The sequence below is a fragment of the Neopsephotus bourkii genome, unplaced genomic scaffold (genome assembly GCF_033783945.1).
Source record: "Neopsephotus bourkii isolate Nb327-2 ecotype Australia unplaced genomic scaffold, CSIRO-AGI_Nbou_v1 NB_882, whole genome shotgun sequence".
Taxonomy (NCBI): domain Eukaryota; kingdom Metazoa; phylum Chordata; class Aves; order Psittaciformes; family Psittacidae; genus Neopsephotus; species Neopsephotus bourkii.
Window position 1 is genome coordinate 2,227,931 of NW_026901376.1, and position 18,211 is coordinate 2,246,141.

Below are 18,211 nucleotides of genomic sequence, written 5' to 3' on the forward strand. Positions count from 1 at the left end.
ATGAAAAGGCATTAAATTTAAGCAGGAGCCTGGTTTAAATGCAGTAGAGAGATATAAATTACTCGCACCACTGTAAGGATGCCCAGGCTGCCTCTGCAGCTCCTAGGGGGTGAGGGTCTCTGATGGATGCTTTGGGGACCCATCTGCAGGGTGGGAAACCTCTCTGAGCTGAGGGTGATGAGCGCCATGCTTAGCAAAATGTCCTCATCCCTGTCCAGAAGCCACACATCAGGGCTATGAGCACTGCAGAGCCCTTCACTGCCTATAGTGAAGTGTCCAATACAAAGATGCTCCCAGCCGCTGCGGAACAGCTTTGTGTTCTTTGGATGGATGTATTTTGGGGTGTCTTGGCCTTACAAGCACACACCTGCTCAACCTGTTTAAATAAAAGGCAGGAGCAGGGGCGGGGAGGCACATGGCCAGGTTCATCGGCCCTGTTTTTGGTGAGACTCGTCATCTTTCAAGAGGCTTTTAGAGGCATCTGCTGAGATCTCGCAGCTACTGCCTTGTCTTCACTAAGCAGCGTTAAAAATATCCCTGGTGCTGGTAGCTGTTGTCAGCAGTATCTGCAGGAATGGGGCGTGCACGGGCAGTGTGTGTTAATGGGGTTTTACAGGGAAATTATACTTCAGGGCAACCACTGCATCTGGTGGAGGAGATGTTATCACCAGAGCTGACCCATGAAGTGGGGTTTGGACTGGGGGCTTCTTCTGGAGGCTGCTGGCTTTGCTGGATGAGTGCTCAAAGATGAGTCGTGTTTCTGCACCCATCTCTTCTGAGCACTTTGGAGGGGTGGGACTGAAGTGTTCAGCCAGAGCTGATGCGTGAGCTTGGGGGGGGCTTTCCTTCCAGTGACCCCTGTCCACCCCGGGACCCTCAGCTTCCTCCATCTGACGCTGCTCTCTTCTCTCTCCTCTTCGTCTGCCTCCAGCTGGTGCCAAAGCTCTCTAGAAACTACCTGAAGGAAGGCTACATGGAGAAAACAGGGCCAAAGGTAGGGGATAAAACATTCCTGCCGCCCCTCTAAGCATGAATCCTGCTCTTTATGGGTGCTCTGGTGGGACAAAGACACCCTTGTTGAAGCCTTAATGCCATGAATGTGTTAATGCACTTGGGAGCAAACATTGAAAACATCCAAAACCACTTCACAAACCAACCACACCATCCCCATTCTCCCTTTCACTGCCTGTTCCTGCAGCCCCACCTGCTATAGCTGGCCAAGTGGCTTTGGTGGCTCATGGTAGCCCAGAAGCTGCCTGTTCTCCAGTTTCCCAGCCCGTTGGGTTCCAAGTACATTGATACTCCTGGATCATGTCTGGTAAGAGAGGAGCTGCGCTGCTTTGGTATGTAATCTTGCCTTTTTTTGACCCTTCAGCAAACAGAGGGATTCAAGAAGCGATGGTTCACCATGGATGACCGACGGCTCATGTATTTCAAAGATCCCCTGGTAAGGTGAAGGTTCCTGGGCTGTCTGTTGGGAATTGGCAATAATGATAAATGATAGATAACAATCCGCAGTGAAGCTCAGGCACTGAGCCATCATTGCTACGTGGATCTGCCTGGTATCAACATGCAGCAGCTCTGTGCACAGATACTCACCAAAGCCACTTTGGAAACCCTGTGCACCAGCTGCAGGTTTTGCTGGAGTTTGGATCCCGGGTGTTGGTCCTGCTTTGTGAGTGCCCTGGGAGGAGCTGGAGCAGAGCTTTGTGGGGTGGCTGGTGCTTTCAGTGCTTGGCTGCTGCACTTTGCTGATGGAGCTTCTAGATGGTGCAGGGTGCCCGGGGAAGCAGAGCTCCCCTTCACCGTTAAGCCTGCCTGACTGCTCTGCTGTATCCTAGGATGCCTTTGCTAGAGGGGAAGTTTTTATTGGGAGCAAGGAAAACAGCTACAAGGTCCTGGAAGGGCTCCCACCATCCACGCAGGGAAACCACTGGCAGCACGGGATAACCATTGTCACCCCGGATCGGAAATTCCTCTTTGCCTGCGAGACAGAGGATGACCAGCTGGAGTGGATTACAACCTTTCAGAAAGTTATAAGCCGGCCGATGCTGCCTCAGGAATACGCAGGTGTGCTTGCTGGCAGGGCTGAAATCAGCCTTGACCCCCCTTTATTTCCCATGTGTTAGAGGATGGGAGGAATGGAGGGGGATCAGGGATACCGCAGGGCAGCCCTTCCTCACCAGGGGAGGATGCAAAGTGTGCCCAACCACAGGGGCTCTGGGAGGAGGAGGATGGTATCCTATCCTCCTTCATCACTTCAGGCATGATGGCCATGGTGCTGTATGGCTGATCAGTCACCCAGTTATAAGGATAATTGAAGCCGAGGAGGATCAGCAAGACAAGGACCGTCCACAGGGAGGGCTTGCAATTGCACTATGGCCACTTGCCAGCATTTGTCCTGCTTTTAACTTTCTCTGTTCTTTTTTCTTTCAGTGGAAGCCCATTTCAAACATAAACCGTAGCTGGGACTGGCTGGGCAGACCTGAGGAGTGAGCTTCTGTTTACAACACAATGTGGTTTTATTTGAAATGTTAAAGATAACGAATAATAATAACAGTAATAACAATAATAATACTTCCCTTTCCCCTCATCATTCACTTGATCATGTTGGAAACCAAGAAGGGTGGCAGTGAAATGTCGGATGCTGATCCAACCCAAAATTCAGCTCTGTGGCCCAGCGCTCCATGGGATGCGCTGCTGGGACAAGTAGTCCTGTGACCCCAGCACCCCTCACCTGCTGAAAGGGGAGTCCCACCCGCTTCAGCGGGGCAGCAAAGACTGTTGGTGGCACATCTGGGGGGACATGGGTCTTTTCCCCTCCAGCTGGTGCCCGGGGGCTGGAGCTGAGCATCCTCACAGCCCCAGCTCTCACCAGCTTCCTTTGTAGGGGAGGAGCAGGGGCATCCTCATGGGATGTGAAGCAGCGACCTGGAAACACCCAGAGTGGTGATGTGCAAAATGGCTGAGCCTCCTGACGGCATCAGGGTAAATGATAAGTAAATTACCTCACCTGGGGAGTGGTGGTGATGCTGGACCCAGGCTTAGGGTCAAACAGGATTTAGAAATAGAGGAAATTGGCATCATTGGCCTTGTCACCTGCTTAATGAAGGAGGAGTGGTGCCCAGTGTGGACAGAGCAGTGCTGTCCCCAGCCCTGCGAGGGGGACACCAAGCCACAAGATGATGCCAGGGAAGAAAAGCTTTTTGGGTTAGGGCCCATGCTCTGCTCCCCATGCCATCCCCATTCCATGGCTGGGGGGGTTCACACCATTCCAAGAGCCCAGTGGGGAGTGGGAGGTGCTGAGCTGTAGGTGCAGTTTTGCTGACAGGCGCCGTAAAGAGCCTGTCCCAGCCCAGTCCCATAGGCCAGTCCCTCCAGCCCACAGCACGCTGCTACTCCAGGCTGGTGATTGCACTTTTTCTTTCAGTAATTCCCTCACTTTTCTCTTATTTTTTTGTTGTTGTCGTCAATTTTTGTTAATTTTATCAGTTTCCCTACCAAAAAAAAAGATATATAAGCTGCTTTGAAGTGACGTTTCAGCGCGGTGTTGAGCACTGTAATTCCTGTGGTCAGGGCGGGCGGGCTGGGACCTGCACACCATGTGCTGGCTTTTTACCCCAAAATGAAAGTACCAGCCCCAGATACGGACCTGTCCCACGCGTTCCTTAGGTTGGTGTGTGTAAATGAGAGCATCTCATCGGCTGTATGCATTCGTTCTGTCACTGGTAAGACACCTGTGGTACTAAATGTCATTTGAACCAATAAATTATTATGTCAGAGCTGTAGCCTTGTGGTGCTGGGGCAGGGGGAGGGAGGTGGGGTTAAAATACAAGCAGGTGATGGTGCTGGCAGCACGCTGGGGACATGGGACACCCACGAAACTGCCTCATCCCCCAGGAGGAGCTGCTGCATCACACGTGTGTCTGTTTATACCAGGTAAATATATTTCATGTAAATTACACCATTTATGTATATAACGTGTTATATGTATTTGTGTATGTGTGTGTAATAGAGTGTATATTGTATATGTTTTATATATAATATTTATGCACACACATGCACAAAAGATATATATTAGGAATATAGAGGTGGATAGTTAATAAATAGCAATAGAATAAATAAATAGGATAATAGGAATATAGAAATAAATTTATTTCCATATTCTTAGGAATACAGAATTAGTTGCTGAATATTCACAGCAACTAAACTGTGGATAGTAGAGATAGCATAATGTATAATACACTTTTATGTGTATGAGCTGAATATAGTTCATATGCACGTGCATGTATATATGTAGCCATCATTAGACATGTGATTTACAAATGTATAAGCTAAATGTATTTTATACATACATCTGTATGTGTATAGACATGTTTATAACTGCAAAGTTAAGTGTTTAATTATATATTATAAATATACATGTATATGCTTTTCCTATAGGTATAACATATTTAATTATAAAGAGAAATATATTGCATATAAACATACACATATCCACCTGCATTTGTGTATATTTAGCTACAGATAGATACTTGATTTATACTAAAAGTCACAGTCTGACAGTTACTTAAAACCCCAGGCCTGAGAGGAGCAGGGAGGGGACAGGCTGGGCTAGCTGAGTTTCTAGCTAGCTGTAAAGATTGTGTGTGTACATAATTAATACTACTATGATAAATAAGTTCTATGCCATGCCATTATTTAATTATAAATTATTATATACCCAGAAGACTGTATGTTTGTATATATACATTTTACATGTGTGTGTATATATATTTTAATACATATTTTAAACACACATGTATGTTCTGTACACACCACTGTAATTACTGCACCTGTATTTTGTCCCTAGGAAGCTGCCTCTGGGCACACTGCAGGCGCAGCCCATGCCCAGCAGCAGATGCACAGTGTACTGCGGTGCTGCGGTTTGAGCTGAGTGCACACAAGGTGCAAATCAGGGTGTTGCTGGCAGCCAAGGTGATGAACACTGAACTCACCTCAAGCTGTATCTGCAGGACACAGGAGGGGGCTGTTGTTGTGGGACACTATTAAATGGCTATAGCACCATCCCAGGTAGGGGTTCTGTCCTGCCCTTGCTGTGAATCAAAGCAATCCACATCAGCTCTAGACATTACAACACCCAATTAAAACTAAAGCAATGTCTTTACTGCACAGAGGTAAAGATGCAACACTAAGGTCTGAACCCACAGTTACATGAAGAGGGGAAAAAAACAGCAAGAAAAGTAACATCTCAAAGACGCTTAGAAAGCAGCAACATCGCCCATCCTGGTATAAAGTGTTTATTTGAGACCTCACAATTAACACAAAGTCTTCCTTTCAATGCCTTTTCTTTTTTCATACAGTCAATAGATTTGTATTAATCCCTCCCCCATGCATGATTGCTGTTTATTAATCTAAGCTTTTTTTTATTTTCATCATGAAAAAATAAAGCGTTTCCCCATCATTTCATCTGTTCATGGTACTGCCATCTGCTGTGCTGCATTAAAGAGGAAAAGATGTAGAATGGCTATGCCTACCACTGGGGCTGAAATTACTCCATTATTTATTGATCTATTCTTTTCTTACAGAAAGTGTTAAATGAATGAATCACCCAAGAAAAATAAATATATCATAAAGAACCAAAGGCTCTGCAGTATCCCTTTTCTTAACATACAGCTGCAGTTCAAACACATACCTTGCTCGTGACAAATCAATTCATTCACTACAATGCTGTCACCTTTACATATGGTTGTGAATTTAGGCTGAAAAAGAATCTGTTCCAAAGGAGCCATGAGCCAGAGGTGGCATCTAGATGCCAAATTTTTGTACCTAGGCAAGAGAGATCCTCATGGAAGCCAATTACCTACATTCAGCTGATCAGCTTTTACTAAAGGACAATTCAATCTTGTGCTTTTCAGGAAAGTATCGGTTAAATACACGCATGGGGTCAGCCAGAGTGAAAGGCAGTATGAACGGCGTGCATGTTACTCACAGCAGTAGAAGTGAGTTCTTGGTATCAATGTCTCTTGGTTGTGCATCTCAAATTATGCTCCTTGGCTCATCTCACAGTACTTTTGGCACCAGCCTCACACATAAATTATACAATTGGTCACCTTTCCTTTTGAGATCATCCTTGGAGATGACAAGAGGTCAAGGAGGCTTTCTCATAACAAAGACGGTAGTGGATAGGCCATGAAATACAAGACCCATATTTATGCTTTACTGAATTACTGTGCAAAAGGGAATACTGCATCAGAAACCGTAGAAGACTATATTTTAATCAGTCACCAGCTGCTGTTATCAGAAGCCTGCTAACAATTGCTCCAATTGGTTCATTTGGCTACTTTTTGTTGTTTTCTTTTTTTTTTTTACATAAATAATATAGACCAAACATTATAAACATTTCAGCAACCATTTCTAAAAGACCAAAGGAGCCCTTTTAGGTGCCAAGAAACAATTGCGGGATTCAAATTCCAAAACTGTCTTTGGAGTCATCGAATCATCAGAGTGACACGGCACCCAGTGACAACATCATTCAGTCGAGCTCGATCGGACTGCTGTCTTCCTGACCATCTTCTGTGTCATCATCTTCTCCAGTTCCCATCAGACTGTTTAAAAGATTTCCTAGAATAAAATACAGGACAGTAAAATTTGCTACTTTTGCATTCTCATCCCAAAATCTTTTAACTGTTTTCCTTCGGTCCTGCTAGGGTGCAGATTTCAATGATAAATTAAAACAGAAGGGGGGATTTTGAAATAAAGGCATCTCAGCAAGACATTAGTATTCCTACACTGGTTTCCATTAAGAATTTTTTGATTTGGGAAGCTGTATTTTGATACTGATCCTCTCTGAGAGCACACTGGAAAAAAAACACCAAAGTCTCATACGTACTACAGCTACACCCCGACAGGAGGAAAAAGAAATACAACCAAATGAGGGAAGTCACACCTCCAGCAGTGAAACTCTCAAAAAGCAGCAATGGTCTGCATTACGCTATAAAGAACTTGTTTGAAAGTCAGAGACATTTATGAGTTCTCCCTGTTTTATCCAATTTAAAAATGCTTGAATTGCTGAAACGCCACTATTTATATATGGGATCTATGATGATGATGTTTTTCATCAAACTTTGGGTATCAGTGAACTGGCATTTACAGGTAAAGCCTCAAGTCAGTTTACAAACAGAAGAGCTTAGTTCTCAAGGAAAAACATTTGATTTTACAAAAGTAATCCAGTTCAATTTGCTCACATTTTATTCAAGACCAAGAGAAATTCAGCCCTCATTTCCTGTTCCCTTTCATTTCTAGTAGAAGGTGCAGTATAAATTTCAGAACTTCTACTCTGAGAACATTCTTTTTATATCAGCACTGGTTAGATCTCTACCAAAGTCCCAGATTCAACTTAAGCAAAATGAGCCACTTAAGTCTGAGGAAATGAAGCTTTAACACAAATAAGATTTTTCTCTGCATTTGGAATTTGTAGTGTAATGTCAAAAATTAAACATGAGAGTCTTTTACATGCTTCTCCCCTTCTCAAAGATAACGAAAATCCTGGTGATATCTATAAACAACTGTCAGTATAAACCTTACCTAGTAACCCTCCGTAGGACGATGTCTGCTTGGGCGGAACACCAAAGAAAAGCTGTCCTATTCTATCTAGGTACTGAAACGACACAAGATGAAGAACAATGTCAGCTACTTTGTTTACAGGTTAAAATACTATGGGGAGCAGTCACACCACACAAGCTAGATCACTGAACCCTACCTACAAGTCACAAACAGCTGTTACTTAACTAATTCCGAGGTGGGATCTTTATGAGTAACTCACCTCATTATACATGGGATCTCTCTTCAGTGAAGGTTGATACTGTTCACATAATACTGTAAATACTGTTAGTTTTCCTCTAGAAATGAAACAACAAAATATGTAATCTCAGTAACAACTTGAAAGGAAACCAAGAGCAACATGAGAAAAATCAGACTGTACCCATCAACTGCCAGTAACAGAAACCAGATGAAGTTTAGCAGTGGTTGAACAAAGGGAGGACCCTTTTCTATTGAAGGATGTTTCTGCGTGTATGTCGTAAAAACAACTGATGCGCTGGTCTTATTTTTTAAGCAGAGAAATCTGCAAAAGGAAACAGAACACAGCAAGTTAAAAGGCAGAGAAGTAGTTTCACATGAAGAAATTAAAAGGGAAGCCAAATGCTCAACAAGCTCTATTTCATTTATGCACAGAAACCATCTCAGGCTTAAACCGATGGCAAAAACTAACTGGTAGAGATACACATCTTTGGCAATAGTTTGGCTATCAACTGAGGAAGGGGGAAATCACTACTAGAATACATTGTGGAATAAGCAGGTTTGGAGGCAGAGCTGATTAACAGAATTACTTTAACCAAGATCTAAGCAGGTTGCATACAAGGCAGTTACTAAAAGAGGGCATCAGTTAAATAAAAATGTGGAAATACTGGCCACTGTAATTCAAATTAAATATGATACCAGTGTGTATCATATTTACTGTGCTGAGGTAAAACCCAATTAAAGACATCCCTCCTGGCCCCATCTCCTCCTGAACACATCTCCTTTCAGTATGTATCTGCCAGTGTCCAATTACTCCTGCCATTCTACTAGAACTAGCTCAAAATACCATGGCACCAAGATTGCTAGTAAGTTTGACACACAAAGTCTCACAATAAAGCTACACTTTGAGCTCCCAAGCCATCTGTCACCAGTGAATGGATCAATTTCCCCACACTTTGTTCCCAAATCTTTGTTCAGGTCCAGTTCATTTAACTGGCAATCTCTGCAAGTCCCATAGGCCTAACAAGAGACTTTATCTGGGACACGCTGTCTGCAAGCACTGGGAAAGATCCCACAAGCAGTCTCATTTTTGCTCTCAAGACTGGACCCTCACAGGTTGAAGGGCATTGGGCTCTTTTGCCTTACTGCTGAGCAGGGAACTGCTATTAATTTCATTAAGAGTATAAACTGCTATGTAAGAGGATTTAGTACAGTGGTTGAGATACAGGCCAGTAAAGGATGCAGTAACAGTGCTGTATAAATACTGGAAAAATAATTTCTTACTTGTAACTTCTCCCCCCAATTTCCCCCACTCCAGAACAAAGACTGATAAAATTGTGTAAGAGCCCTGCATACACTGGATTTCCATAAAGGATCTTCTACCTCTCAAAATTGCTGCAATCTTTATCAGTCAGCTATGGAAAACAGGACAATCTGACATGACAGCTCACTGCTGCCAAAAGAGAGACAGACGTGCTCTCACCTCCTCCCTCTCCCCCAACACCTACTCTCCTCCTGATTCCCTGCTGCACAGTCCTGTCTTCACCTCCTCCTCAGACTCCTCCATGAGCTGCTTTTCCTGACTGAGAAAGCCATCAGCTGATTCAACACAGTAAAACTGGCTTTGTTAACCTTAACTGTACATGAGCTCTGCAAAGGCACATCATAACTTGAATTCCCACCTCCTACAAAATAATTGCCTAAAATAAATGCAAGCCACAGACTAGGGTGATCCAAGACAAATTATTTTCTAGGACAATGGGACTGAGAACAAGTACTATACAAAGGGTAAATATAGAGCCTACTTCGGTCCAGTTTTAGTAAGAACATCAAGGTAAGCCCTAATTAAAGTGTTGTTAACAAAGCTAAGAATTGTGCTTTCAGGGTCAAACAGATTACATTAATTCTTCAGGTAATTAATATGATGTCAGGTTTCGACCTTAATATATTTTTGTTTGGGTTTGAGTTAGAGTTGTTTCGGGCTTTTTTTCTCTCCCCAGTCTGACAAATTCAACGTATCGGTTTTGAGATGATTCTCTTGTAGTTATCACACAAAATGAGTTTCAGAAGCTCTGGCCAATTTGACAGGTTCTTGTGAAAGGGTTAGCCTACAGTTATGAGTAAATTAGACTGGCCTCAAACACAGTGTCATCTATGCAAAATAGTTAATAAGAAGTTTAACACCTACTGTAGTACTGCCTGTGCTACAAACATGTCGACCTCACTGCGATATCCCCTGGATGAGGAGTATTCTACTAGCATATTTGCACATCCTTCACCATCTGTGGAGTGCAAAAAGTGATACCGAGATTCACTGTAGTTTTGCTCTACAAAAGGAAAAAGAAAAATGCTTTTAAGAAATCAGTTCATCATACCTGGACATAAAACCAAATTTGTTAGGCTTGTACACTACAGCTGGTAAAAGGACAAGAGTTACACACATGGTATATAAACAAGCCTCGCAAAAAAGAGAGTGAGCTTTTTACTTTATAAGTTAACAGACAATTTATGAAGGGAAATAATAAATGTTATTCTAAATACAGTTGAACAAATATTACTAAATACAGTTTATTCAATGCCAACCAAAACACAGCCACCACTGGGACAATCAGCTTGCAGTCATATTTTATCTCACTGCATGTTGACACTTCATGTGCTATCATCAGTGCTGAGGAAAAAAAAAATAATCAAGAAGTTCCATATTAAACTATGTGCACCAAGAAGTCAAACAGCATCTTCAGTGTCCTTCCAAGTGCACAGAATGAAGGCATTTCCTATTTCTAGTTTAGCCTACTCTTGCTATTAAAATTAAAATTGCTTTCATATTCTGAATAGAACAGCAGTTACACAGGAAAAAAAGGGTGTAAGAAATGGCAATGGCTTGTCAGAGCTTAACTTGAAGCAAAGCACCATAAAAAATCACCGCAATGACAAAACTGGATAGCTGCTAATTTTAGGGATTTAAAAGCTTTGTTTTAAAACGTGAGCCTTTTCTGATGGACTCTCAAAACCTACAGGCTAAGAAAAACATGCATGTTTTGCTCTTCAAAAGAACAGTGAGCATATGGCTGCAAAACGGGGAGTTTTGCTTTCAGAATGCAACTGTTTCTTACCCTAATCATATCTCAGCCTCTAACTTAAATGCTCTGAGGAAAATCCTCCCCTTGTGGCTGGTAGCAGCCATCAAGCTGAAAGTCCCATGAGAAGAGTTGTGGAATTGCCTGTGGCACACAAAAAGGCAATGAGCTGGAATGCTGACCACTGAGTCAGGATCGTTATATTAAACCGCCATAATCACTTCATAGCTACTAAAAAATATAAGCTAAACAATCATCCTGCACAGTTACTAATTCACAAGAAACCACAGAAAAAGATGGCATTTATTCAACTGTTCTCACTCACCTTTGGTTATGTAAGACTTTAAAAACTGGCTACCATCCATAATGACAATAATTATGTAGTGTATTTTTGGTTTATCTTACATCCCAAGTAATAAAATCCCACATAAATCAAAGACAACATGGAATAAGCCTGCTGCTCAACATCTCAGAAAGTACTTAACTGCAGATCCAAAGACTGGTTTGGATGGTAGGTGATGTATTTCAGTCTTTTTCATGTTTACCCAGGATTTAAAAACAAAATGAATATAAAAAACCCACAACAAAACAGCTTTGCTCCCCAAAAATCTTCCTCCTAATAACTCAACTACCTCACTGTCTAAAGGATCAGCCTTCTTTTGACAGAGAGCATTACTGCAGTTGTGGTTTTGCACAGCCCCAGATTTTTTTCTGTTAGCAACATTATGCTAAATTTACTGCTAAAATCAGGTAACAGCAGAACTCAATCAGTCATTTCCATCTCGGCTTCCTTAGATTATTTCCAAAGTAGATCTCTTAGAGTGTCACACTTGCAGTATTTTCAAAACAAAACACAGAACAGCCAGCTGATTTTTCTTACCTTTCCACAGGGTAATTGCTAGCAACTGGTGCAGTTTTGGGTGTCCAAGTTTTCCCGATCCCCCACTAGACCACTTTAGTGCTCTGGACACAAAAGCCACTCTTTCAGGAGAATTTGGATCCATTAAGCTGAACAATTTAGCCAGGTTTTCTGGAAACAATAATGTTCACAAGTATTTACTATTGATAGAAATAGGATGAACTGCTGCCTTTAATGCATCTTTAAGACACAACATTTAAGTTCCAGTGCTGTGACTTTAAGCTCCCTTAAGAGCCTCCAAAAGCCAACTTAAAAAGAGAGACCCAAAACTTGAGCCACTTCTCATACATCCAGTCAATCCTGCATCTATCAGCCAGCAATACTGACATGACTGTCAATTGACAAGTCAGCCAAAAGCTGAGCCTTGCAGTCACAGCTGGGGACAGCCTCTCTTCATGTGGGACCTTCAGGATGATGGACCATGGTCCTTCAGGATATTCCTGAGCATACCATGCAGCTCCAAGGAGGAGGAAATACTCCAGGTTATGGGACTGCTTGCCATTCACAGGGAAGCTGTGAGAGCTGTAGTTTGGAAAAGCACCACCAGAAGACATGGATGGGATACAGAAAGTCAGAGCTGATCTAAGTAAACAAAGAATGGCCTCTGTCTGCTGGGTTCCATCAATAGGAGCAGCTTGCCCATGCTGCAGCAGTCATCTGGCCAGACAGCCCTTAAGAAGGTCTCCCTGAGTTGCTGCTTACCAAATCCCACAATTAAAGAAGAAAAATGCCCTTGTGAGCAGCTGAGTCACAAATAATGAGCACACTACTACACTGCTAGGGTGGGAAATCACCATCCACCAAAGCCCTGGTGACACGAGTGACTGTGCAGACAATACGGTACTGCTGCATTAATGAAAGAACAATGCCACAAGACAGTAACGTTTGTTCTGAGCATGTCCACAAAGGTACTGGGAATCCATTATTCCCTAATGAAGTTCTCCCCCCTTGATTAAGGTAACCCTTAGCCATGTGGCAGGGCATACAAAAAGGATTTGGGGTTTCAAAACTGTTAACAACAGTCACTGTGAAGTGAAAGCACATCTAAACATCATCAAACCCGAGCACAAAGGTCACCTCACCTAAAAGGTCATCTGCTACTTTTGCATCCGATTTCTCCAAAGACTCTAAAACCAGCATGGACAGATCAGCAGCACTGTTTTGCTACAAAACAGACACATAGGAGTAGTGATGAACATACTGGTACATAGAAGAAAACCAGAATTTTGTCACAAGCAGATATAACACTTTTTATCAACATCTACAGCTAAGGCACAGTATGAAGTCTCAACCTTGCCCTGTAACAAAATTATAGTGAGTTGATGTCATCAAAAGAGAAGCTTGCAGGAAAGCAAAACTAATGTGGTTACGATTACTGTTTGGATGCACACACACTTCATCTGCTTTATGTTCCAGTTTGGCATAATCCTTCTTTGTGCAGAAAGACTCAACCAAAGATAAACTAAAAAGATTACAAAGCAATCACCCCAAACATCTACCACTGAGAATTCACCATTCACCCCTCACAATCTTGGAATAACACCCCCGCCTGCCCCAAATCACACAAACAAAACCAGTTATGACTTACCTGGTTATGGCTGAAGAACAGCAAAGCCCCTGAATACATTAGTTCTCTTGCTTCTGCATGTTTTCCTTGTGACATATACCTGAAAACAATACCAAAGCCTTGATAAAAGCTGTCACTAAAGAAGTTGTGTATGCAGAGTATTATTTGCAGTTAAAGAATTCAAGATCATGAAAATTAAAATAAAGGCGATTAAGTCTCAGGTTAGTTTTAGTGATGATGTAAGTGGAAGCTACAATTTTTCTCCTCCAGACTTGACAGAACACAATAAGGAGTGTAAGAATGAAAACTGTCAGCTTCAAACCTGATTTGGGCTGAAACAAAGACAAGGAAATGATCCCAGGAGTTCACCTGAGCAAAAAATGCCAATGCATTGAACTCAGACCACCCCGACAGAGCCTTTACCAAAAGCAGTTTAAGTGTGGCAGCAGTTTCCAACTTCCATTTCTCTTCACTGTTTCTCAAATTGTCTGTTTTATGAGTAGTTAATAACAACATCCAATTTGCTCATAGCAAAAAAGGAAAGACATGAGTTCTACCAGACTGCTTTAGTATCTGCCATACTCCTTTTGTCCTCTGTGACACCTGGTTGTGCTGTGCCTGTTCCACCCCTTTCTGCTCCCAGCAGTCAGAACAGCCGTGCACTCCTGCAGTAGCAAGGTCCCTGGTACTACAGATCCAACATAAAAGCATGTCCAAGGCTAAGAGAGAGGGGTTGGTGGCTCTGGGAGTGAAGCAGGGAGCAGTGGGACCTTGCAAGGAAAATGAGCAGTGGATCCCAAACACTCGTGCTGCATGTGAGATTCCCATCACACAACGGGTCCTACTGGCAAAATCAGATCAGACAGTGGTTGAGAAGCTCAACATGAGCTGGCCATGTGCTCTTGCAGCCCAGAAACCAACCCTGATCTGGGATACATGCCCAAGCAGCATGGCCAGCAGGTCAAGGGAAGCGATTCTCCCCAATCTGCTCTGCTCTCATGAGAATCCCCCTGCCCTGCACTCCTGCATCCAGCTCTGGGGGCAACAACATAAGAAGGACATGGAGCTGTTGGAGCAAGTGGGCAAGAGGATCACAAAGATGCTCCACAGGCTGGAGCACCTCTGCCCTGAAGACAGGCTGAGAGAGCTGGGCTTGTTCAACCTGAAAACCTTGCTCAGGGGAAAACCTTAGAGCAGTTTCCAGTACCTAAAGGGGGCCTACAAGAAACCTGGAGAGGGACTTTCTACATGGGCATAAAGCGATCAGACAAGGGGGAATGGCTTTAAATTGAAAAAGGGTAGCTTTAAATTGGGTGTTTGGAAAAAATCCTTCCCTGTGAAGGTGGTGAGACCCTGGCACAGGTTTGTCCAGAGAAGCTGTGGCTACCCCATCCCTGGCAGTGCTCAAGGCCAGGTTGGACGGGGCTTGGAGCAACTTGGGTCTAGTGGAGGGTGTCTCTGACTGTGGCAGGGGTTTGAACTAGATGAGCTTTAAGGTCCCTTCCAACTCAAACCATTCTGTGATTCCATGAACAAGCAAGAGGGGAGGCAGTCCTCCAGTCCTGCTCATCATATTCCAAAACCCCACATCCCTTTTATCCAGAACACTCAGCAGAACTGCAGTAATGGATGGCACAACGGTGGATTTTTGGAAAAAGTATCCTCAACAATTCAGATTTGCAATCACCACAGTAAATGCACTGCATGTTGGTCAAATGGATCAGCAGATCCAATAGGTTTATAGTTGGCTTCACATCTGGGTTTGTTTCCAGGTGTTTGAGTCCAAATATCAGTGTTGATTCACTTCCACAAATTCTACTTCCAGTGGTTTTGAAATGCTATTTGGGAGCTCTAATTCGGTAATTATCACATCAGATACTAAAAGATGCTGACAACAGCTTTACAATACGAACCCCATTTTTTAAAGCTGGGAGGTTTGGTACTTTGTGGGGTTTTTGTTTTGTTTTGTGGGGGCTTTTTAAGAACTTTTATTTTTGAAGGTGTTTTTAATGGAAATAAATATCCATGACATTGATCTAAATGGCATTTAGAACAAGAGAAATACCATAAGAAATCATTCCTACCACAAAATATACCTACAACCATCAGGAAAACAGAAACCAATGTAACAGGGATGATAAACTTGGAAGTTTGACTCAATCACCAAATCACAAGAACAGTTCAACCCAGCAGCCTGTACAGTAAGTAACAGCACAAGCCCAGAACGAAAGTCGTTCACTGGTGCTGGTCAGGCAGGAAGAGCAGTTTCCCATGCACTCTGCCGATGACAGGAAGGGATAAGAGGTCTACAGGAGACAGGCTTATGGTAATCTCCTCCTCCATGTCCTCCCCTCCTCCACCCTCAAGTACATCTGCATTCATGACTTTTGAAGCTCTGAGTCAGGATTTCAGGTTTAACACCAGCTCATGAGAGAACAGAACAGTGTTTCACAGGCCAGCATTGTTTAAAACGAGTAAGCACTGCCTGTCCCAGTTGCAATTCCACAGATGAGATCACCTCCACCACGTTTACGTGTCTCGGGAAAACTGCTGACATTTAACACACATTTGATGGAAGACAGACAAGACGGTCCAGGACTACTCCTTGGCCTCAGTGCCTTTCCAAACAAGTTTCACAGCCCCATTACATCTTTTTACCTACAAGGAAACCCTCTTCCTAGCTATGCAAAACATCACCTTTTCATTTGAAGGAGCACCTCCTTTTGCTTCCATCAAAAATAGAAAAGGATTCCAAAATAATTCACAAAGGTTTAAGCAAAGTATGGAAGTGAATACATTCAGAAGCCTGGATGAGAAGTGACACGCCAAGTGTAATCTGCAATCCTTGCTGTCATCCCATCACATAACCCTTACTGTAAAATAGACCACGCTCTGTCTTCAATTTAGATATATTCACAAATACAAATTAAGTCTTAAGGCCCAGATGGTGCCTTCACTGATCTCATCAGGTGGCTACGGCAGAACACAACTGCTTTGATTTAATTTAATAGTGCTTGTCTCAGAGGGTAGCGCAGGCTCTCTGCTGCACACCACCAGTAAAAGTCAGACTGTGCACCAAGGACTCTCTTCCCCATACAACCGGCTGCTCTTTTTCTGTAGATACCCACCAGCCTGTTCCCATTCTAACTTAGATGAGGTTTTGGGAAGGGTGACGCACACGTGAGCTAACAAGACCCAGCAGGCAGCTTTCCGACTTCACCTCCCCCAGCAGAGCCTGGGCCCAACCAAGGGAACTCTTAGAAGGAATACCTTAATCTTTGCCCCTGGAATCAAGGAGCTGCGTTTTAGATTTCGGTGAGAGAAAGGGCTCTGAATAAATACCCAGGCCTGCTATACTTACTCATTGCGAAGTACACAAATACATCAACTACAATTTGGCACCCGGCGCACGTCCTGCCGAGCCGGGAGGGGGGCCCTGACTCAGGCTGTGGGGTCGCCAAGAACCGCATCGGGACGCTGCCGAACATCAGCTCTGCCCGTGCCCTCTGAGTAGCAGGGCACAACCCGCCCTCTGCACGCCAACGGGACGCTGCGCTCTGGCAGGCGGCGGCCGGGAGCAACCGCCGGGAACGGGTCGGGGTAGGCCCGGCGGCGTCAGCAGAGTTCACCTTCAAACCCCGGGGAGCAGCGGCCCCCACAGCGCCACCGAGAACACACAGCGGCGGCGGGGGATAAGGTGGGAAGGGCCGCGACCCGCGGCCGCTTCCCCCAGGCCAAGCCCGGTCCCTGCTTGGGCCGGCCCCGCTCACCCGACCCCCCACGGCACGTACCCGCCCCACCCCGCCCCCCCACGACCCAATGAGAGCGCAGCACACGCAGATGGACAGAAGCGGCGGCCAATGGCGGGCAGCAGCAGGGCCGAGTGCGTGGGAAGGCTCCGCAAGGCCGCGCGGGACAGGGGCAGGGCTCGGGCCGGGCCCTACCTGAACAAGAGCGTCCGGTACATCTGGTGCGCCTCGTAATAGTCGCCCTTCTCGACGCTGGCGCGCAGCTTCCCCTCCACGCGCTGAACGCCGCCGCGGTTCCTGCCGCCGCCTTTAGCGGCTTCCTGCTCCGCCGCCATCATCGCCGCCGCCATCACCGCGGAGGAGGGGCAGGGGGAGAGCTTGCGCAGTGGCGCGCAGCCCCGGACCGGCACCCGCCTCGCTGCCCGGCTTCCGCCCGCTCTGACGGCGGCCCGAGAGGCTTCGGAGGCTGCGCGGGGCCGCGGAAGGGCAGTGAGGCTGCGGCAGCTGCCAGGGGTTGAGCCCAGTGCCACAGCCCCGGGAATGTGGGCCGGGAAGGACGGGTAGATCGCAGGCAAGGAACCCGAGCCAGTGCACCCGATCGCAGGGACACGGGCAAGGGCGCTGGCATGGCGCTGACACAACAACGGAGGAACCGTCAGCGGTTGAAATCTGCCTGCATGTGCAAAGCGTCTGGCAACGACCAGCCCGGGCTTTGCTTGACTCAGTTCAGCGTGTGCCAGGCAGCGCCAGGGACACCGAAGGAAACGCTGCAGGAAAAACAGGGGCTGGGAGACCGTGGGGACACCCCACTCGTTGCCCCAAAACACTCCATAGAATCATAGAACAGTTAGGGTTGGAAAGGACCTTAAGATCATCTAGTTCTAAAGCCCCTGCCATGGGCAGGGTCACCTCACACTAAACCATGGCACCCAAGGCTCTGTCCAACCTGGCCTTGAACACCGCCAGGGATGGAGCATTCACAGCTTCCCTGGGCAACCCATTCCAGTGCCTCAGCACCCTCACAGGAAAGAATTTCCTCCGTATATCCAATCTAAACTTCCCGTTTAAGTTTTAACCCATTACCCCTTGTCCTATCACA

The 18,211-nt window shown here is 45.1% G+C and overlaps 2 protein-coding genes across 2 annotated transcripts in view; one reads left to right on the forward strand and one right to left on the reverse strand.

Moving 5' to 3' along the window:
* Positions 1–3,782, forward strand: part of ADAP1 (ArfGAP with dual PH domains 1) — a 58,902-nt gene extending 55,120 nt beyond the window's left edge. Inside the window, exons 8-11 of the mRNA XM_061357066.1 lie at positions 932–994; positions 1,376–1,447; positions 1,842–2,070; positions 2,437–3,782. Of these exons, the coding sequence (XP_061213050.1) occupies positions 932–994; positions 1,376–1,447; positions 1,842–2,070; positions 2,437–2,465 (393 nt within the window). The 3' untranslated portion in view covers positions 2,466–3,782. The remainder of the gene's footprint in view (positions 1–931; positions 995–1,375; positions 1,448–1,841; positions 2,071–2,436) is intronic.
* A 1,502-nt stretch (positions 3,783–5,284) lies between these two features.
* GET4 (guided entry of tail-anchored proteins factor 4) lies at positions 5,285–17,517 on the reverse strand. Its single transcript, XM_061357067.1, has 9 exons — positions 17,308–17,517; positions 13,385–13,463; positions 12,879–12,960; positions 11,758–11,907; positions 9,989–10,127; positions 7,985–8,125; positions 7,826–7,901; positions 7,588–7,660; positions 5,285–6,624 (listed from the first exon to the last, which is right to left on the reverse strand). Exons 1-9 carry the CDS (start codon positions 17,460–17,462, stop codon positions 6,536–6,538), a joined length of 984 nt encoding a protein of 327 aa, XP_061213051.1. The 5' UTR covers positions 17,463–17,517; the 3' UTR covers positions 5,285–6,535.
* Between the last annotated feature and the right edge of the window lie 694 nt (positions 17,518–18,211).